Raw genomic sequence first — 23,194 nt, forward strand, 5'->3', positions numbered from 1 at the left:
AAGGGAACATCTTTTAAGCAAAATAATTACTATACTTCCTTGTGCAAGACAAGGTATGAAACAGCAAATACAGAAATTAGACACTGGCCCTTTAGCCTTCTCAGCTGAACCTTATTAGCCTAAACTAAGAAATCCAAGGGTCAAAGAGTTGGGACAGAGTTCAGCAGAAGGGGAGGAAGAACAGTTTTCCTGTTTTTCCAGGGTGAAACCTTTACAAAACATAACTTCATTTTTAGTATTCAGTATTACAAATTACGAGAAGAGCTTTAAAAAGAATAATAATGTAAATCCAAAGTTAGTAAAAAACTTCAGAGTAAAATAGTTGATCTGTTTGGGCTTTCTGTATTCCTGTTCCCATTCATTCTAACAAATTTTTAACTGTTTAGCCAAATGTGTACATTTCTGTGTGATAACAAGTTATTTACATGTTATGGCTACTTGTGGTTGTCTGTTTCTTCATAAAAGGGTATTTTATAATTCTTTCTGCAAATATGCTCATCTAAGAACATGATGCCAAACATTTGTTTTAAGGAAAGACTCTATCTAAAAATTAGTCATATAAAACCAGTCTTTACTTTTACTTTGAAAGGAAAGTTTATTAATTCCCAATATTGTTTACATTTTCATTTTGAAATATCATTCCTGACACAAATAGATACATTATATCTTTGAAAGCAGAAAGATCTTAATTAAAACAGTTTACATTTACCTTAGCAATAAGTCTGGCTGGCTAATTTTAAGGGATTAAAAATTGCACCTATTTGGGCCAACTCGGGTCCTGAATAATTATCAGGGTAAAAGTATAATATTTCAAACTTTATACATTTTGCTTTATCACACATTTACTTTCCACACAAAGTTCAACTTCACATTTAATAAGCAAATTAGTCTTTAATTCCCTAATGAATATACTAGTCTTGATTTGATTGAACTTTCAAATGAAAATAAAACAGGAGTTTTCAATAACTGCTTAGCCCAAGAAATGTTGCCAATAGAAGTTTAAGCAGTTGTTTAAACAGTTTACAAAGTATTATTTCCTTTGTTCTCTTCAATACAACACAGAGACACATAAAATCACACATTACAGGCATCTGAACTGGTAAAGTGTTACAGATTAGTGGCATGCAGGTACTTTACATTTTTAAGTGCAATGAAAAATGCTGCTTATTCATTTTCTTTCAATAGATGAAAATGAAACTAAGATAAAGGCTTAATTAAAATATAATTATTCCATGTATATAAGGGTTTTTGTTTTTAAACCAAAGTGGGAGAGGTAAGAATTTTGGGTCAGAATAACTTCTTTCTTAACTGAAGATTGTCACTGGCAACATTTGGTACTAAAATAAAAATTCCTCCAAAAGCATATTTCCTATTGATCTTATTTCACCATATGGTTCATTCCTATCTACTCACAGATTACCGAAAGTAAGTTTTAAATCCTGGGCCAGCCTCTCTCAATTGCACAGTATACTTCTGATTGGATTTTCTCTGTTTCCCAGTTAATATGTGCTCAGACACACACACACACACACACACACACACACACACACACACACACACTCTTTAAATAAGAGCCTACAAAAAAATGCTGTGTTGACTGTGCTCAGTTTCTTTGCCTTCCCTCCTCTCCTTCCCCACTGGTTCTGAGGAGCAAGATAGTATATATTTACTTTTATTTTTTATTATTATTATTTTTGAGACGCAGTTTCGCTCTTGTTGCCTAGGTTGGAGTGCAGTGGCATGATCTCGGCTCACTGTAACATCTACCTTCCAGGTTCAAGTGATTCTCCTGCTTCAGTCTCCCGAGTATCCAGGATTACAGGTGCCTACAATCACGCCCAGCTAATTTTTATATTTTTAGTAGACATCGGGTTTCAACATGTTGGCCAGGCTGGTCTTGAACTCCTGACCTCAGGTGATCCACCATCTTGGCCTCCCAAAGTGCTGGGATTATAGGCATGAGTCACCGCGCCCGGCCTAAATAGTATATATTTTAAAATATTCTTTCATAAAATGCTGCTCATCCAGAAGTATTTTAAAGACAGTAAAGAACTGGCTGTGGCATAGTCAGACCTCCTCTGAACAAAGCCTCCTGGAGAGAACGGAACTGCAGAGGAGGCATTACTCAACCATGTTCAGAGGCAATGGAAATGATTTAGAATCACAGGCTTGTCGAGTATTGGAGCGGAAGGGACTTTAGGGAACAATTAATCCACTCCATTTTACAGATGAAATGAAGTCAAGGTAGATGGAGAGTCTTGCCCAAAGTGACATACAGCTGGCATCCAAATTAGTATTGTTTCCCCAAAATATCACACGGTGGCAAATGGAGCATAACTCTGTGGGGCTGGACGTCAGCTAAATTCAAGCAACATTTGTTCATTAAGCACCTACTATGTACAAGGCACCTTACGAGATGGTACTGAAGATACAAAGATGGATGAGACACAGTCCTGCCTCCAAGAGCTTATGAAAGTCCTTGGAGGCCATGCTTCAAAACCTTTCTTAGCAGAAATACCTCTGACCAGGGCTAAGGTTGCTGGTGATAACAAGGCAGCTGCTGCCCTGGAGAGCTGATCTCAAAACAGGTGGCGCTTTCTCCCCTTCACAATCTATCAGAACTAGTGCCTGTTACTCAGTTGCTAGGCATGAAAATTCTTGAAGCCCTAAGGACACTCTTCTCTCCCCAGCCTCCAGTCATACCCGAAGTCTTAGCCTCTCCCACAAGCAGCAGTGACAGGAGGGCAGTAGTGCCCCAGACCCTCCCCTCAATTCTTAGTCAACTGTTTGCTTTCTCCCTTGTGCCCACCCTAGGCCCTCTGCAAGGATTCTGACAATTTCCCAAGGTACTGTCAAAGTGACCCAGGAAAATGTCCTACCATATACATCACTGTATCTAACTTGCACCGCCCATCAACCACCTCTCTCAGCGCTACGTGGGAGCTGAAATAATTGCAGTCCCCGATGACACACCTATACCTCAATTACCCATACTCCAAAAGATGAGGAAGATGTAATTGTCAGTCAGAATAAAACCGATTCAAGAGGCAGTGGGAAACAGCGATTTGATAATAAAACTGATCTCTCACATTTGTACAGTGCTTTCCAGTATACATAGTGTGTTTATCCAAATATCTCATTATATTCTTACAATTCTGTGAGGTAGTTAGTGAAGATATTATTCCCATTTTATAGCTGAAGAACTTTAGGCTTTGAGAGACCAAGTGGCTTGCCCAAAGTTACCCAGCTAAGGAAGCATGGAGCCAAGTGTCCAGGTTTCTTGACTCCAAATCCAGTGCTCTTTCCCCTATATTGTCTATAATTGGCAGGCAATTAAATGAATTGCCCATGATCATATACCTGCTAAGTGTTGGTGATGGGATAAGGATTCAGTCTCCAAATCTGTTAGTACGGTGCCCCTTCACCATACCAACCAGCTGGGCCAATGTGCTCAGAATGACTACCATGGAAGAGATCAGAGGAAAATCTAGTTAGTTACTCTTTTCTATGTCTATGTGGTCAGCTCTCTCCTTCACCCTCCCCCAAGTCAACAATGTATCCCAACCGGCAAACCTCTAAAACATGGACTGTTCCTAGAGCAGAACCCAGAGTCAGGTTACAAATATACAACTTGCAACTCGTCTTCCATTGGTCTGCTGATTATTCAATCATTGCTGTTAGAGACAATGGGAAAGAGGTAAGCTGAGCAAATCTCAGTTCTGCCATTAAACAAATGTAAACCTTTAATTTCCATCCTCCTTCCCCACCTCGGTCGGCTCTTCAACTTCTTAACTCCTGAACCACAGAGTAAAATACACTCTGATCTAGTGCTGGGGAGCAAGAAAGCAGTGAATAATATCCTTGAAGTTCTTAGCGCTTTTCTCTGGCCAGTTTATTACAATAGGAGGCCCTATCGTGTGATTTTCATCCAGTAGGCTCAGTGGGATGCTTCCAAGCACTCTCACACCTTTCCTTTGTGTGCATTTCAGTACTTTAGCTTTAGGATTGGTTGAGTAGCAGAGACATTTGAGATGAAAGCAATAAGGGAAGGTAAAGGGAAGCTGCTAATGGGAAGCAGAGCTAGGACTTTTCCTCTTAGTTCTCTGCTCATTAAAATGAAAACACCTATTATTGCATGGCTAGTGGAAGAGGGGAAGGAAGCTTCAGGATCATGACTTAAAACCTGACTCCAGAAACGGTTCTAATAAATACAGGTAACATAGCACAGAACCTAGTATTCTCAACTTCCCGCCCTCTGCCCATTTTTGCTAATGCTATACATACTTGAATTAAACATGGGATGCTCTTTGAAAAAAAGGCAATCAGTCTACTCCCCAACCCCAGACGCACATATACAATTACATTAGTCCAGAATTTTTATACTTCCTCTGTCTCCTTCATAGTGCCTAGGAGAGGGCTGAGTACATCACATCTGTGAACAAGGAAATATCTGCACATGTGTTTGTAAATTCCAAAGGGCTATCTTACACTTAAAGCATACTGATGCTTAATATTGGTTTTAAGAGTTTTCAGTTTGAGCATCTGAAACGTTCTTATGGCAGCTATTCGGAGAACATTGGTTTACCTAATGCTGGTGCCCTGTCAGGGGCCATGTTTCTGTCAGAAGAGAAGCACCTGTTCTTTTGGGCTGGTGTGCCAGTCTTCCCTTACAGAAATTGGTTCGAGGAGTACAGGCACTGGGATGATTTCTAAGTTTTTAAATGAGTATGGGCTTTCATTGTAAGATGAACTGCATGCCCCTCCAGGTTGTTAATCTTCTAACCTGGGCCTGCAGTAACTTGGACAGGGATGAGGGAAGCAGGTCTGGGAGATGGCAGCTCCCTCCAATCAATTTTCCAGATGAAGCCAAATACCTCATTACAGTATTTGATGATCTTTATGTACAAAATATTTATATACAATGTGCCCTACAAAGATGGAAGAAAGGGGCTTAATCATGTCGATGAGGATGGAATGTTCAATACATTAGGCAAATGGATAGATTTGGTGCTAAAACAACTAAATGATTTCTAGGCTTCTAATATTTATTTCCTAAGAGTCATCCTTTACATAGCTATAAAATGTGGTGGTTGGTAATATAAACTACAAACTCTAGGGAGTAATTTCATATTTAACTTGGGCCTGCAGCAATTCTAAAAAGGACAAGGGAAGAGGACTGCAGAGAGAGCATCTCCCTTCAATCAATTGTCCAGATGTAGCCAAATACCTAGTTAGATATTTGACAATACACACACACACACACACACACACACACACACATACACACACAACACTTATTTACATTATATCCTCCAAAGATGAAAGAAACTAAGTCTTTAACCATGCTGATGAGGATGAAGGAGCTTCCAGTTATACACTATAAGCAGATGGGGAGCTGCAGTGCTGAACTAATCACATGATTTCTAGACTTCTAAAGTTAATCTCCTAAAACTCATCTACGTATGCCATGATTGATGTTGGTGATATGAGCCCACAAGTCCAGATGAATGATTTTACACTTAAAGTGGATCTGCACAACTCTAGAAGGGGGAGGGAGATAGGCCTGGGGAGAAGTTATCTCCCTTCAATCAGTTATCCAGGTAATGCGAAATATCTTGACATACTATCTGGCAAAACAAATACATAGAAAAATATTTTATATACACTATGCCCCATCACAATGGATAGCAAAGGATTAACTGTGCCCATGATCATGAAAGAGCTACCACTTCCACACTTTGGGCAGACAGGGAGATGAAGTCCCAGGCTAATTAAATGATGAATATGGTCCTCAAATGTATGATTTTCTAAGGATTATCATCAATATGTGCATACTCATGGAAATGTCACCTTTCAAGCCATTTTAAAACACAGGTAATAATAAAACAAACTGATTAGTAATAAACATTTGATTTCATAGACTGTTGCATGCAACCCAAGTATTTTATAAGCTAAAAACAGTGCTGTATTTTTGACAATGTTCCATTATCTTACTTTAATACTATCAACAACTGCTTGTACAAAAGAAACAGCCATGATTGAATTCTGAATTTTTTTTCTTGCTTTCTGCCAGAGTTTGCCAACAACTGCTTTAGCCCCCAGTCCACAGCACTTTGGGGCTGCAAGGAATGCTCTGTAGGGTCCAGGATTTTAAGGGTGAAGGCAAGAAAGAGAGTGAGAACAGAAAGGAAAAAGGCTTACTTGGACAGGCAGGTCAGGGACTCAGCACTTAAATAGGTTTATATCAAATCCAAAGAGGAGAAAAGACACCTAAGATAAATGTTCTTCCCTTTGGCAACATGGTAAGCAAAACATATGTGTAAAAAAAATTTATAATTTCATCCAGTGGTGTACTGATGAATGTTTATCAACAAGCAATCTAGAGGGGGAGAAAGCCCTAATTTCTTACATATTGCTAACTTCTGTGGTATAAATGTCTCCACCATGGCCAATTTCAGGTCACTGTAATACCAAGAAGGTAGCGAACATGGAGTTGAGAGGAGATGTTCAGTAGCATATTATTAGGTAGTATTTCTACATACACACCTACTAGATGTAAATAATCTTAAGAGCTTAGAAAATAGTAAAATGTAAGATTTTTGAGTACAGTATTTGTTACTTTTGTTCTTAATATAATTCCTTCAATTGCAAGTGCACATCATTTAATTTTAAATACTGGCTGTACTGAACCAGTTCGCAAAATTCTTGAAAATATAACAATTGGCAAGCCTGTACAAGTTGACTCCAACAGATCTCACCTAAATGGGTGAAAAGGAAGGAAAAATCAGACTGAAAATTATAAAACAGTATTTACTACGTTTTTTAAATAGATAGGAAGATTAAGCCATAAACTAATTAAAGGTTTTTTAGGGGTCAAATGTGTTAGAATATTCTGCTTACTGTGTCCTCAAAAATTAAAAAATTCTCAAGAAAATGAGATGTTTCAAAGGACTTCAGAGACACAGATGTGATAATTATAATATAAGTAAATGTGCAATTTTACAAAGGCTATCTTAAACAGATTCCATGTATTTTACAAGCTAAACAGAATAATATACTAATTATTTTCCCATTCACTTGTTTTATTGCTATGAGGCAACTCAAGAATACTCAGTTACTAAACAAATTCTGGAATTTGTTTAGCAACAAACTACAGAGAAAAGTAGAAAAAAGAACAATTAATTGGAAGGGAGGGGAGAAAGGAGGAATAGAGGGTGAGTTGCCTTGGGCAGTGTCAGAATGTCACCAATCACAACTTCAGGCACTGACAGTTATCAGAGTGGTAAGCTTGAGCCAAAGGCTGCAGTCACCTGCTTCCTTAGTTTAGCATTGCACTGTTACACAACTATATCAAAAGATAAATGCATGCTACAATGCAACCATCTCAGTTGTACTTACAGAGGCTTTGTTCTTGAGATGACATCATCTGGATAAATGATAATTCACATTTTTCTCCTGATGTTTGCAAATGGCTGGATGGATCATGCCATGCGGACATAAATCTAGATAATTAACCTGAATATTCATATTTCATCCTGTGATCTTGTTACACTAAAGGCAAAGCAATAAATGTTTCTAAAATCTACCAAACAAATCCAATCATGTGCATCAGACAACCTTAAGACACAATTATTATTGTTTCATTCAGGAATGTACTGTTTTAAAAGCCTCTCTCTTACTAAAATTTAGAAAATTTCTATCACGTTTGAAAAACTTTAAAATAGCTTTGTAAATAGTTATTCTTTAAAGCCATGTTAAAGATTCAATTATGTTGAATAGTCAGTAAAAGTAAGTGTGCTAATTCATTTTGCTACATGAGTCTGGCTTGAAGCTACATTTGTGGGGTAATAAATAGGCTTCTTTGCTAATACTGTGTTAAAGTGTCGTAATGTTGTCTTGCTTTATGCAGATGACACTACTGATCTCCAATCAACAGGGCATGTGCATTTATTGATTTTTGTGGAAGTAAGAGAGGATTTGTGCTAAATTGGTCACATTTTCACACCCAGTGAAACATTGGCAATACTAACTTCTTATGTGCTCAGCAGAACACTTCTGATATATTTAGCCTAACTCAAAGCTATGCATGTAAACAGAGATAGGCCTCTATCATAATCACAGTTACAAACACATATTATACACTAAATTCCTTTCAGTGATTAAAAAAAAAGCTCATGTAAGAAAGCAAGACAACCCAATAAGAAAGTGGTTAAATTCATTTTCCACGTTGTCATTCTCTAAAAGCTGCATCAGTCCATTTCTCAAGTTGCCAGAAGTGCCCATGAGCAAATAAAACAATTGTATATATTACAAAATCCAAGATAAATAAGTAGCGCTAAAAAAGAATAACAATTAAATTATTAGTTATGTGGTTAACGGAAATAAACAAACTTTGATAAAATGGTCCTGATGGGGAAGAAGAAGAGTTTTTGTTTTTCAATGGCCACACAACAGTGAAACTTCACCTCCCTGAGGAAGTTTACCTTCGGTCTGCTTCAACTCTCTTCTTACGAACTAGGTAAGAAAGAAAGGAAAAAAAAGACAAATTGAAGAAATATTCCTTAAATTCCAGATAAACAACATTAATCACACAAAATGACAATCTCACACACTTGAGAATAAAGTTATCTTAAATTTTAATACTCAACTAACCATGACAATGAATGGAAATGATAAAATAATCTAGTGTCTGGTGGAATTTACGTTTAAATACAGATATGTCTGATAGTTGAGAACTTGAGTGTTAGAACCTTCCCATTTCTATGGGGTAGAAATTCCAGAAGAGACCCATGAAACAGTGCACGCTGACATGTTTTCACGGTCATTTATCCACGGCATTTGCAACTCCATCACCAACTGGCTTTAACTAACTCTTTAGATTAACACAATCAATTTTTCAATTCTGATTATGGGTTGAAGTCTGGAAGGAGCTGCAAATAGTTCAAAGTTTCAAAAAGTCTTCTAAATAAAAACTCCTAAGTATCAACCTACAAGGAAGGTGTGATTCAGATGGCAAGCAAACTCAGAGATTAATGTTCTTTTAACCTGGTATTTAGGATCAAAGAAGGTACCTAGACTGCCTGTTTCCCAGTTCCTGCAACCCTCTTCTTCCACCTTTTACTTCCTCAACTGCAGGCTCTCCTGGTTACTGGGAAGAGGGCTACTCAAACCTTCCTGGATTTGACTAAAAGGTGCCCTGGCTGTGGCCTCGCTCTAACTCTCCACTTTAAATAGCCCAGCCTAATCCTGCCTAGGCTGTGGGAAATTCGACAAAAGCTCTTGCCCACAGTTGCTGCTACTTGGTTGTAGGCTGCCCTGTCCATTTCCTTCAGACCTCTCATTTTGTCTGTTTTTTTTTTTGAGACGGAGTCTTGCTCTTTCGTCAGGCTGGAGTGCAGTGGCATCATCATTCAAGTGATTCCCCTGCCTCAGCCTCCTGAGTCGCTGGGACTATAGGCATGTGTCACCATGCCTGGCTACTTTTTTTTTTTAAATTTTAGTAGAGATGGGGTTTCACCATGGCCAGGATGGTCTCCATCTCATGACCTCATGATCCGCCCACCTTGGCCTCCCAAAGTCCTGGGATTACAGGAGTAAGCCACTGCACCCGGCCGTTTTGCCTGTTTTTGCTTTGGTCTCTATGTTGTTCTATTGTGGACCCAGTGTGCTTTTCCTAGGTGGCCTTCTGACAGCTGCCTCCACTCTTCCCCAAATCCCTATTTGCCTGTCTGCCCCTTGGCCTCACCCTGTGCTCCTCCCAGATAAGCACCGTCACATGTCCAGCCAGCCTCCTGATGCCACACACTGCACCTTGCCTGGGCCTCAGGGTCTTGACAAAGCATGTCTGGACAAGGAATTGGATACTAACCTTTATTTGCCCCTTTGCAGTCTAAACTTTAGCTTCTATCTTGCCCACTATCTGAGTCTTCCTTGAAGCCAGCACTGTACCTGGTGGAACGCCTTGCCCAGTTTCTCTGTCCAAGATCTGGCATTCTAACCCTGAATCTCAAACTGGGGATTGAAGCCTGCTGTTGACTGACTGACCACTTGCCAATGGATGTCTGCTCCTAGATGTCCTTTTGCCAGGCTGCTCCAGGTGGCTGGGATATCCCCAGACCAAGCTTTCCCAGTTCCATTCTTCTACGCTATGGTTGACCAGTACATGTCCCACCTCATCCTAACAGAAGAAATGCCAGGGATCCTCAGCAAAAAGTGGCCACAGGAGAAATTAAAGAGGGGCTAACTGAAAAGGCAACTTGTTGAGTTTAAACTTCATAATGTAGCTCCATGTTTATATCATACGTAAAGTGCCAAAGTATCAGACATATCCATATTTAGAACTAAGTACCAAAGCAGTCAGAAGTCAAACATAATTGGTAATCTCAGTGTCCTTGTGCCCATTTTCTGGTGCATATAACAACAGAAGGTGATTACATGTAAGTAAAACAGAAGCAAATACACAAAATAAATCAAGCAAAAATTAAAGGTTGCCTGGAAAACAGAACAAACTTCTTTTTTTGAGAAAATGCTATAATGAAACTTAAATACTGTGAGGACCCCAAAGACTCCCATGACCATGTATTATAATAATGTGTTTTATATAAAGAAGTGAGTGACATCAGAGGCCAATGGAATGGTATCTGTGAGATGTTGCATCTGAAGTGGAGAAGTGAATGCTCATGCTCTTCTAATTGTTAGCAGCACATATTTTGGCTGAATTACCCAGGTCATTATTCTTTGTGATGGCAGCTGCCACCCTTGTTCGTGGCCCTTGCTTGGTAAACTGGTATCCAAACTTGAGGATCCTTGAATTCTCCTCCAGCATCTGGGCAATTTCCATTTCTACAGCTGTTCCCAACTGCTGCCTCTGGTTGCAGATGCAGACACGTGCACAAGATGGTCAAGAAGGAAAAGCAAACAGTTACTTGAATAGGAAAAAGATGGCTACTTGCCAGACAAAAAGGCAAAGAGGCAAAGGTCTCAAACTGAAAGGGACGGCGTCACTTGAGATGATTTCTCTTATAGTCATTTGTGTCCTGCTCCTTGTCTAGAAGCAAAATCCAACAGATAGCTGAGTTCACTGGTGTCCTATAGCTGAAAAAAACTAAGCAAATTGTTTATGAAGGTAAAAGGATAATTCCAGAATTAAAATGAAAGCAAAACTAATATTTGGTGTTTTGAATTCATCCCAGTATCTGGGGTTTATACAAAGGGTGTTTTAAAAATAATAAAACTATATTATAGCAGCCAATCCAATTACTAAATTTTTATTTTATTTTTACTTTTTATCTTGGGAATTCTTATTTACTTATTGTGATAAAATATACATAAAATTTTTCCATTTCAAGTGTACAATTCAGTGGCATTTAGTACAATCACGGTGTTGTACAACCATTACCATTACCATTATTCATTTCCAGTACTTTTTCTTCTTTTTTGTAAAATGTTTTTATTTATTTATTTATTTTTTAAGAGATGGGGTTTCACCATGTTGGCCAGGCTGGTCTCAAACTCCTGATGTCAGGTGATCCACCCACCTCGGCCTCCCAAAGTGCTAGGATTACAGGTGTGAGCCACCATGCCCGGCCTAAAATGTTTTTATTTTTGACTTTTGTGGATATATAGGTATATAATATTTATGGGGCACATGAGATATTTTGACCAGGTATCCAATGCATAATAATCACATCAGGATAAATGAGGTATCCATCACTTCAAACATTTATCCTTTCTTTGTGTTACAATCAATCTACAATAATTCTACTCTTTTACTTTAAAATGCACAATAAGCTATTATTGATTGTAATCACCCTGTTGTGCTATGAAATATAATTTTTAAATTCTGGGATCCATACCCAAAAATAATTAAAGATCTCAACCTATGGGCTGTTGCTTCTCAGCAGAATCTCATTAGGCGATTCTGGGCAGGTTTTATTGTGATTTGAACCATATACACGTTTGGATGAATCAGCAAACTCTGAAGGGGGTTGTGGGGCTACAAAAAAATCTCCAAGTTTTTTAAGTTGTTGGGAAAAGGTTTGTTTGTTTGAGACATAAAGTAATGAAAAAATTAAAAATAGAGGTTTTTCATCATTCTCAGCAAACTGACAGAAGAGCAGACGATCAAACACCACATTTCTCACTCAGGCGGGTGTTGAACAATGAGAACACATGGACACGGAGGGGAGCACTACACACTGGGGTCAGTTGGGGGAAAATAGGGGAGGGACGGTGGGGGGTGGGAAGCTGGGGAGAGATAGCAAAGGGAGAGATGCCAGATGTAGGTGATGGGGAAGAAGGCAGCAAATCACACTGCCACGTGTGTACCTATGCAACAATCTTGCATGTTCTTCACATGTACCCAAAACCTAAAATGCAATAAAATAAATAAATGGAAAAAAATAAATAAAAAAAAATAAAAATGGAGGTTTTTTTTTTTTTTTTTTTTTTTTTTTTTTTTTTTTTTTTTTCCCAATAGGGAGGCCAGGCACAGTGGCTCCCACCTGTAATCCCGGCATTTTGGGAGGCCGAGGCAGATGGACCACTTGAGGTCAAGAGTTTGAGACCAGCTTGGGCAACATGACGAAACCCTGTTTCTACTAAAAATACAAAAAATTAGCTGGGCATGGTGGTGAGCACCTGTAGTCCCAGATACTCAGGAGGCTGAGGCAGGAGAATCACTTGAACCCGGGAGGCAGAGGTTGCAGTGAGCCAAGATCGCACCACTGCACTCCTGCCTGGGTGACACAGTGAGACACTGTCTCAAAAAGCAAAAACAAAAACAAATAGGAGCATGTAAATATGTAAATTTAAAATTGAATTTAAGGGACACAGTGTATGTTTTCATAATATAGTCATTACATTTTAAAATATAAGGCCAGGCATGGTGGCTCATACTTTGGGATTAGTCCCAAAGTAATCCTAGCACTCTGGGAGGCCAAGGCAGGTGGATCACGAGGTCAGGTGTTCAAAACCAGCCTGGCCAACATGGCAAAACCCTGTCTCTACTAAAAATACAAAAATTAGCCAGGTGTGGTGGCAGGTGCCTGTCATCCCAGCTGCTCAGCCGGCTAAGGCAGAGAAATCACTTGAATTAAGGAGGTGGAAGTTGCAGTGAGCTGAGATTGCACCACTGCACTCAGCCTGGGCAAGAAGACTGAAACTCTGTGTCCAAAAAAAAATTAGCCAGGAATGGTGGTGTGCGCCTGTAATCTCAGCTGCTGAGGAGGCTGAGGCAGGAGAATCGCTTGAACCCAGGAGGTGGAGGTTGCAGTAAGCCGAGATCATGCCATTGCACTCTAGCCTGTGTGACAAGAACAAAATTCCACCTCAAAAAAAAAAAAAAAAAAAGATAGAGATCCAATTTAATTTTCTTTCAAAATGCTAGCAAATTTTTCTACCATCTTTTATTTCATTCTTCTCTGATTTGAATCTGCTTTATTGCTCTACTCGTCTATTTCTGTGCCAGTACCATACAATCCTGATTACTTTGTAACAAGTTAAAAACATACACCTTTTAAATTTGGAAAATTTAACTATGGAATGGGTAGAGGAGAAAAGTTTATGGAGGAACTCTTGTGTCCCAAGCAAGTTTTAAGGCTTATCTCTTTGCTTCTCTCTTTCTTGTCATCCAGCAACCCCTCAAATGAGTCTCTCCTTGGGAACTTAACACAATGTGATATTTCCAGTTAGACAATAATAATTATGGGCATCCACCATGTAGAGATTAATGCTCTAAGCATTATGGGTCCATGGGAAGGAATGGCAGCAAAAAAGTATGAGATGCTGACCTCAGAGTTTCATGAGCAACCTTTAGCAAATGACATAGTTTAGAACAGTGGGACTGTATCAAGGAATGAGCCCTGAGCTAAGGTTACAGCTGCCACCACTATGGCTTGTGCCCCTGGAACATTTGAGTCCTGGACTTGGGTAACTTTCAGTGTTAATGCAATGGTCAAAAGTTACCCCAAATCACCTATATTCCCAAGTAACTGAGTCCCTCTTCTCCAAGTAGCTGGCTATTTTCCCAATAGTTTAAATTCCGCTCAGTATCCTTATAGCAGCTTTGTTTTTGCAATAAAAGGCAAATTCACATTTATTTCTCCTTGATTTGAATGTTCGATTTATATAGACATCAACTGTAATTTATTTAGGTTTTTTTCTATTTTGTAATGAATCTTGGATGACATTCTGGCAAAGTAGTAAAAACAGAAACGCCATCTCTGCTTTTATGCTAACTTAAACCATTAATATAATCTAGTATCAGAAATAGGAAATATTAATAATAGAATAACAACTTTTAGGTTTTTTTCAGGGGGAGGAAGGATATGCTAATAGCTACGCAAAGGACTTAGAAGCTGAAGAAAATAATACCAGGGGCATATAAAGAGAGGAGAAGAAGTAATGTAATATAGACTATGTTTCTTCCTCAGCCTGCATCATTTTTTGGATTTGAGGTCTTCTGTGTTAGAAAAACCCAGGACAATAGATGGGCATCAAAACTTCTTACAATTTGGATATATTTTCTTTATATATATTTAAGGTATCTAAGTATTTAGTATATTAAGTTATATAACTTGTTGTATTATATTACATATATATTTTAAAGATGAGGTCTTGCTATGTTGCCCAGGCTGGACTCGAATGCCTGGGCTCAAGGGATTCTCCTGCCTCAGCCTTTTAAGTAGCTGAACCAGAGGCCCAGGCTCTTTTTATATTTTAAGTCACCAAACACAAAGGGGGAAAAACAGAAACAAAACTTTGAGCATATCTTTAAATCACCTTCTGTTCTTTTCTAAGTGACCTCTTTAATCTACTTTATTTAGCAGTTCCCCATCTGTTCTTTAATATGCATCATTGACTGTTCTTCCCATGGGGCACCTGATTAAATCACTGCATATTGACCTGGAGCCTAGCCACAGCAGCCTGCCCCCAGTGGTGAATTCTCAGCAGGCCTTCGTTTCCGTGCAGCTGCCTATTGCTATGCTGTTAAATTGGTCTTGGCTTCTGGTTCTGACAGTTTCTGGAGGAAACTGTCTTACAGATTATTTTATTTCAAACTCTTCATTAGATAGATAAGGAAACTGAGGTGACTTCTAACAGTCTATGAGTCAATGAACACAATTTGGATGTAAGACCAGTTTTGACCCTGAATATCCTCATTTCTCAAAAAAAGCAAATAATTTTTTTCTAATTACTCTAGAAAATCTTTTAAGAGAGAGAGGCGGAGCAAGAGAGAGAGAGAGTGTGTGTGTGTGAATAGACAGGATCTAGCTCTGTTGTCCAAGCTGGAATGCAGTGACACATCCATAATTGACTGCAACCTGGAACTCCTGGGCTCAAGTGATCCTCCTGTCTCATCCTCAAAATGCACTGGGATTACAGGTGTGAGCCACCACACCCAGCCTCTCTAGAAAATTTTAATCCTCCTTGTCATATACAAATAAAGAGAAGCCAGGCTGGGCATGGTGGGGCTTATGCCTGTAATCCCAGCACTTTGAGAAGCCGAGGCAGGAGGATGGCTTGAGCCCAGGAGTTTGAGACCAACTTGGAAATATAGTGAGGCCCTGTCTCTACAAAAAATTTGAAATTTAGCTGGGCATGGTAGTGCATGCCTGTAGTCCCAGCTACTCAGAAGGCTGAAGTGGAAGAATCACTTAAGGCAGGTAGGTAGAGACTGCAGTGAGGCCAGATTGTGTCATTGTACTCTAGCCTGTGCCACAGAATGAGATCTTGTTTCAAAACAAACAAAAAACAAACAAAAAATAAGTAAATAAAAAGAAACCATTTCAGAAGCAAAATGAAAGACTAAAGTTGAAAAACTATACAAATCCATTCCTAGATGGTTGAGGAGGGGTGAGAAGGTTGATTTAGAGGGGATTTTAGGGAGCAAGTTCTTTGCTCTTTGTACTTCAGGTTTTGTTTTTTTTTTTTTTTTTGAGATAGGGTCTTGCTCTGTCACCCAGGCTGCAGTGCAGTGGCGGGATCTTGGCTGACTGCAACCTCTGCCTCCTGGGTTCAAGTGATTCTCGTGCCTCAGCCTCCCTAGTAACTGGGATTATAGGCATGTGCCACCACACCTGGGTAAATTTTGGATTTTTTGGCAGAGATGTGGTTTCACCATGTTGGCCAGGCTGGTCTCGAACTCCTGACCTCAGGTGATCTGCCTGCCTTGGCCTCCCAAAGTGCTGGGATTACAGATTGTACTTTCAGGTCTTCCTTACATACATTGTCAAAAGCTGCTCTATTCTAAGTTTTCACAATTCTAGCTCATTCTAACTCAATACTAGGCGTAGAGCTACCAGGTTTAGCAAACAGAAATACAGGACAGCCAGTTAAGTATGACTTTCTGATAAACAACAAATAATTTTTTTAGTATAGTATAAGGTATTCCACATATTTGATGACATGTGCTAAAATTTATACATCATTTATCTGAATGCCAAATTTAACTATATTTTATGTGGCAACCTTAGCCAGGTGGTATCTTTGTAAGGAACTAGGAACACAGTATGTGATACTACTTCAGACAATGGCCTAAATCCATATAAAAAATTAAATATACTTTGGAACAGGGTATCCACTTCTCTATTAGTTCCCCTGGAAATATTCACTAAGCGCCCACTTAGCTTCCTCCTGATATGAGTCTATTCAACAAATATCCCTGAGTGAATTATCACTTCATTTCATGCCCTTCACATTTCTCTCAGGCTTGTATCCTTACTCCCCCACACCCTGATGCCATTGTCTAATTTACTAGCAGCTGGACATATACCAGGATACAAAGCACTGAACTTCACGGGTGTGCGGGGCCCTGTGTGGCACATCCCCTGGGGTGCTGCCTCCACATCTCTGTGTCTGGGGAAACTGTTTTGGTGGTGCATCCCTTCTGGCAGGATGAGAATGAAAATCCTCCTGTCTCAGCTTCCCTGCTCTCCTGGCAATCAGCGTCAGAAGTTCAGGGCCAGAGGTCCTGCCCTGAAACAGCCTGCTTGTCCTGGTTAGCAAAGACAGAGGGTAGAGGCTCCATGGGAACTGTTGGGGGTTTCCAGGCTTAGGCAACCATCCTGGGTGGCCCTCTGCAGCTTTATCACATATTGGAGATCAGGAAATTCCCAGAGATGGCCCCAGATATGCAAAGGATGCTCTGAGCAGTCACTTCCCAACTGTCTCTCCCACCACCCCACAGGGGAACGGATGCTCATACCAGAAGTCTCCTTGCTCTCTCCTTTCCAAGGCCCTTTCTTTTTAAGATACAGTATCTGGAACACCATTACAGACCCTTTCCTGTGGCTAGAGGAGCAGGGCTCAGCACCGTGGCCGATCACTGAGAGTTGCTGTCTGTGGGCAGGAGCCAGCTGAAACCAGAAGAGCAACTCGGAAGGCAATGCAGGCTGATGCTGGGAAAAAGAGGTCACCAGACAGGAAGACGTGGCTCTAGGGAAAAGCACCTTGCTTTGGCTACGGATGGGAATCTGAGAAAAGCTGTGGTCATGATCAATGAGATTGTGATCAGACCACAATCTCATGGGTGTGGCCTGCTACTCTAAGCCAGGCCATCTTCTAGAAGGCTGAGTCCTTTAGGTAGGCTCTCTGCAGCCAGTATCAGACTGCAGGAGCCTGGGTCTGCTCTTTTGGTTCTAGAAGTCTTCAGTCAAGGAAAAGAAATCTGAATCTTTGGCCATGGCCACCCTGCTTTCTCTGTTAGCCACAGTCCCAGTGAGAGGCAAAAGTAAGGCTAGGATAGGACAGGTCTGAGACACATGCCAAAAGGCAACGATGATGACTGAACAAAGCAGCGGTCAACATCTCTGCCACAAAATCCTCTCTTTCTCCTCTGGAGCCTGACTAGCCTAGGGTGGCGAAGTAGATGGCTCTTTATGTCCTAGGCTGCCCCACTGTGCATTGTTTGATTAGTAACATGCTCTTCTGCACATCCTCCATGGGCTAGAAACAATTATAAAACTAGAGGAAATCCAATACATCAAATCGAGTCACACACAGAACTGTGTCTTTTTTTTTTTTGAGATGGAGTCTCGCGCTGTCACCTGGGCTGGAGTGCAGTTGCGCTGTCTTGGCTCACCGCAGCCTCCACCTCCCGGGTTCAAGCAATTCTCTGCTTCAGCCTCCCAAGTAGCTGGGATTACAGGCACCTGCTACCACGCCCAGCTAATTTTTGTATTTTTTTTAGTAGACATGGGGTTTTACCATATTGGCCAGGCTGGTCTTAAACTCCTGACCTCGTGATCCACCCGCCCCAGTCTCTCAAAGTGCTGGGATTACAGGCGTGAGCCACCGCTCCTGGCCAGAACTGTGTCTTTTAACTCATTCCTTGTGGCATTTTCCCCTCTCTGTGAGTTAGCTTTGCCTGTCCTCTGGCCTTCCTTACCTGGTTGTCAATCTTGATCTCTGTCAAGGTGTCATTTTCTTTCAATGCCTCTACCAGGGCCAGGATCCCAGTTCCAGTGATAAAATTGGATTCTATGTTTAGGCTTGTCAAGGTCTTGTTTACTTTCAGCATGTCTGCAAAAGCCTATGATGCAAAAAGAAAAAAACTTAGAATTACGTTAAAATTTCTAACGATTAATTTACTAAACCCCTTTCTCCTAAATTAAATACAGATATTTTCTAGCACTTAAAGAAAACCTTCACTAAATCATACTTTCACCTCCAAGTAACAAAGATACAATTTAAAATCACAATTAAAATATTTTAGTCTGGCAGCCTACACATAAATTTCACATATTTGCAAAAATTTTTTTTTTTAAAAAAGAAACTGACATAAGATTAAGGATTTTTTTTTTGTTAAGTAGGGACATTAAAGAAAACCCACTACTAGCTGTTATCAGTGTCAATTTTTTAAGAAAACACATTTTAACATTCAAAGAAAAGTAGATAAGGACATAATCCCAGAATTACCCATTTTTTTTCCTTTTAGTACAAATTGATTTAAAAAAAAAAACAAACTTTTTCATTGACTAGTACTTGGGCACTATTGAATCATCTATAAATCAGAATTTTTAAAAGGCAACTTTTAGAACAAAATCATCACTGAGTGTGGCAACCCCATGGAGACTCCAGTTTGAAAGAGCGGACTGCACATGCGCCCCTTCCTGCCCTCTTTACTCCCAACGTCTCCCACTGCCATGAACAAATAATATAATTTTTGAGAGACTGGAATTCTCACAGTACAAGAAAACAAAACAAAAGGCCATTTTCTTGAGAAACTGCTGAAATACAGAAAATGGAAAGATTGACAGGTAAATTAGCACAAAGCAAGTTGTTGCCTGAGCTGCTAGAGACAGGTCCCATTTGAGGCAGTTCCTTAAACAGCTGCCTTAGGAACAGATGGAACAGGTAGGGCAGATGGAGCATATACTATCCCTCCCAGCTCCTTCCAGGAAAAAGAGCAGCTGCCAGCACAGCTATCAATGAAGTCTCCCAGGAAGAGCCCCTGGTGAAGCTGCTGCGACCTGCGAGAGAAGCAGTGCAGAAATGGAGGCACCTCCAGACCTTCACGCCAGTATAGTGTGGGAGAAAAGGGGAAAGGCAGCTCTGCCAGGAATAAAGTACAGTATTCCCTGCAATCTGCAGTTTCAGTTAACTGCTGTCAACCGCAGTGGGAAAATGCTAAATGGACAACTCCAGAAATAAACAATTTGTAAGTTTTCAATTACATGCTGTTCTGAGTGACTTGATGAAATCTTGTGCCCCCCTGCCTCCCTGCTCTCTGTCGCCCAGAAGGTGAATCATCTCTTTGTCCAGCATCTCCATGCTGTCCATGATTCCTGCCTATCAGTCAAATGACATTGTCTACTTCTGACATCCAACCATTGACATCGTCATGGCTGGATGAGCCAGGATCACCAGAGGCAGATGATCCTCCTTCTGACAAACAGTCAGAAGGGCAACAGTAGCCTGATGCAGCCCCCTATGTCATTCAACTAGGAAGGAGGATAGTACACTAAGATATTTGAGAGAGACCATATTCACAAAACTTCTGTAACAACATATTGTTATAACTGTTCCATTATTAGTTATTGTTGGTAATCTCTCACTGTGCCTAGTTTATAGGTGTGCATGTGTAGGGAAAGACATAGCACATGTCGGGTTTGGTTCTATCTGTGGTTTCAGGTATCCACTGGGGATCTTGGAACACATCCTCTGCAGATAAGGGGACTACTATATATTGAAACATGTCCCTCCCAGAATGAAGTCCTCCTAACTATAGCGACTGCAGGGGACTCCCAGGCTGCCTGTGAGCTCCTTATACATACACTGCAGAGGAGGTGGCAGGTCAGCACACCTGCTGCTGAAAAAAGCTCTCACTCACACATTCAGAAAAGATTATTTGTCAGGCTTCTACTGTGCTCTAGCAGTAGAAAAAACAAAAATCCTTGTCCTAAGAGAGGCTTATATTTGAGCAAGAGGGCATATTCAATAAATTAAATAGATAAAATATATAGCTTATCAGATGGTGACAAATGGAGAAAAATAAAGGGGTCTCCTTTTTAAGGGAGAGATCTGTTGGTAAAACAGATAGATACAACTGCAGGATAAATGATCCTGGTTTATACAAACCAACCTTTCTCTCCATTCAAAAAGATAAAGAGGCACCAAGCATTGCCAGACATATTAGGAAAACCAACATCATGAAAGAATAAAGCCAAGTTGACCAAGAAGGACAATATGCCATAGAAGAAACAGACACAAATGTAAACATTCTAATTCTGTATTATTTTCCTCCCTGCCCCACAAGAAAAAGAAAAGGAAATAAAGGGGGGGAGGGGGAAGAGAGAGACAGAAAACATTTTGAAAATTTTAAAAACTATGTTGAAATAAAATAAAATAACAGACATCAAGAATTACAAAATAAGCATGGCTGAAGACCAAGGTGGTGATCTGGAAGATAACAGGATACTTCCAAGGACATAGAGCAAAAAGACTAAGTTAGAAACTATGAGAAAACCTTAAGAGATGAGGATGAGGGCCGGGCGCGGTGGCTCAAGCCTGTAATCCCAGCACTTTGGGAGGCCGAGGCGGGTGGATCATGAGGTCAAGAGATCGAGACCATCCTGGTCAACATGGTGAAACCCCGTCTCTACTAAAAATACAAAAATTCAGCTGGGCATGGTGGCGTGTGCCTGTAATCCCAGCTACTCAGGAGGCTGAGGCAGGAGAATTGCCTGAACCCAGGAGGCGGAGGTTGCGGTGAGCCGAGATCGCGCCATTGCACTCCAGCCTGGGTAACAAGAGCGAAACTCCGTCTCAAAAAAAAAAAAAAAAGAGATGAGGATGAAAGATGCAGAGATTCAACATTCATCTAAGAAGAGTTTAGAAGGACAAAAAAAATTAATAAATAAAACAGAAGAGAAATGATCAAACAACTAATGGGGGAAAATTTCCCAGAGATGAAGAAAGTCATGGATTTTTTCTTTTCTTTTCTTTTTTTTTTTTTTAGACAGAGTCTCACTCTGTTGCCAGTCTGGAATGGCACAATCTCGGCTTACTACAACCTCCAGATGCTGCAGTGGCACAATCTCGGCTCGCTACAACCTCCGTCTCCCGGGTTCAATTGATTCTCCTGTCTCAGACTCCCGAATAGCTTCAGACTACAGGCTAGCGCCACCACACCCAGCTAATTTTTTGTATTTTTAGTAGAGACAGGGTTTCACCATGTTGGCCAGGATGGTCTCGATTTCTTGACCTCACGACCCTCCAACCTCAGCCTCCCAAAGTGCTGGGAGCACAGCTATCAATGAAGCCATATGAGCCACCTCGCCTGGCCAAGTTATAGATCTTTATCTGAAAGAAATCACTAGATGCTCAGCAGAATGAATAAAAAAAGACTCATAAGTGAATAAACAGACAAGTGAAATTTCAGAATTTCAAAGGGAGAGTATTAAAAATTTCTGGCAAGAAAAAATAAGTTACCTCCAAATCAAGAATCAGGCTAGCATTAGTCACTAGACTGTAAGGCCCAGGACAATGGAGATTTATATTTATATAGTCATATAATTGTAAATGCTGTTAATAGATTAATTTCTGGAATCAATCTACATACAAACATAGAATGTAATTACATGAAATGTATAAAGCTCAAATGTTTGAAAATAATGCAATATCTATAATTTGTAAGTAGAAGAGAAAGGAGGAATGGAAAATAAAGTAACTATAGAACTACCCTCATTTTTTATAATAGAGAATAAAAAATTTTCTAAGATGATAAATGAAAAATATAAATTTCTGTATATTAGTGCTTTCCCACATTGACCACACATTAGAATGGCCTGGGAACTTTAAAAAATTTACCCCAGATGAATTAAATCAGAATCTCTGAGGCTGTGGAATGGCCATCTGCATTTCTGAAGAGCTCTCCAGGTGAATAATGTGCAGTCAGAATTGACAACAACCTTTTTAATTATTTATTTATTTATTTTTTTGGTATAGAGACAAGGTCTCTCTATGTTGCCCAGGCTGGTCTCGAACTCCTGGCTTTAAGTGATCCTCCTGCCTCAGCCTCCCCAAGTCCTGGGATTACAGGCAGGAACCAGTAACCACGTTAATTAAAGTCATAAAGACGACAACTAGAAGAATGAAAAATAAACTGCTAATAGTGATTGCTTCTGGGGAGTAGAACAAAACAGTTCTGAACTATTTTAATTGTTTTCATAGTGGAAAAGACAGGAAGAAGGAAGACGAGAAGTCCCAACATTGGACTAGAAGAGGGTTATTCAACCTTGGCATGACTGGCACTTGGGGCCAAAGAATTCTTTGTTGTGGGAGGCTGTCCTGTGTATTGAAGAATATTTAGCAGTATCTCTGGCCTCTGAGACTCACTAACTGTCAATAGCTCTCCTCCCCATTATGACAACCAGAAATATTTCCAGATGCTGCCAAATGTCCCCTGGAGGGCAAAATTGCCCCAGGTTGAGGACCACTGGACAAGAAGAATAATCCTGTGTCTTGGTCGGGCAGTTGCTTGAACTGCAAAAAAAGGCTCAAGAATTTGAACTTATACTAAGGCACACCATGCAAATTAAAGTGCATTTAGTCAGTGCTAGGTCCTTAATTAAAATTAAATCTACACATTTTACTCTGATAACAAGACAGGGATGCATCAGGACTTTCCTTTTGGATGCTCCAAGCTTTGGGATTTACTCTCATTATTAGAATGACAAAATGTCAGAGCCAT

At 40.1% G+C, this 23,194-nt stretch overlaps 1 protein-coding gene across 5 annotated transcripts in view; it reads right to left on the reverse strand.

Moving 5' to 3' along the window:
• Positions 1-570: 570 nt before the first annotated feature.
• The window catches only part of TMOD2 (tropomodulin 2), a 60,509-nt gene continuing 37,885 nt past the window's right edge, over positions 571-23,194 (reverse strand). For 4 of the 5 annotated variants that reach the window (XM_032297451.1, XM_032297450.1, XM_032297453.1 and 1 more), the window contains 3 exons: positions 18,389-18,532; positions 10,723-10,867; positions 576-8,514 (listed from right to left, as the gene is read on the reverse strand). In XM_032297451.1, the coding sequence (XP_032153342.1) occupies positions 8,480-8,514; positions 10,723-10,867; positions 18,389-18,532 (324 nt within the window). In that variant the 3' untranslated portion in view covers positions 576-8,479. Of the gene's footprint in view, positions 8,515-10,722; positions 10,868-18,388; positions 18,533-23,194 lie in introns of all 5 variants that reach the window. The other variant, XM_032297452.1, reaches the window with a different exon arrangement.

The sequence above is a fragment of the Sapajus apella genome, unplaced genomic scaffold (genome assembly GCF_009761245.1).
Source record: "Sapajus apella isolate SASKATOON/1434 unplaced genomic scaffold, GSC_monkey_1.0 scaffold37, whole genome shotgun sequence".
Taxonomy (NCBI): Eukaryota; Metazoa; Chordata; class Mammalia; order Primates; family Cebidae; genus Sapajus; species Sapajus apella.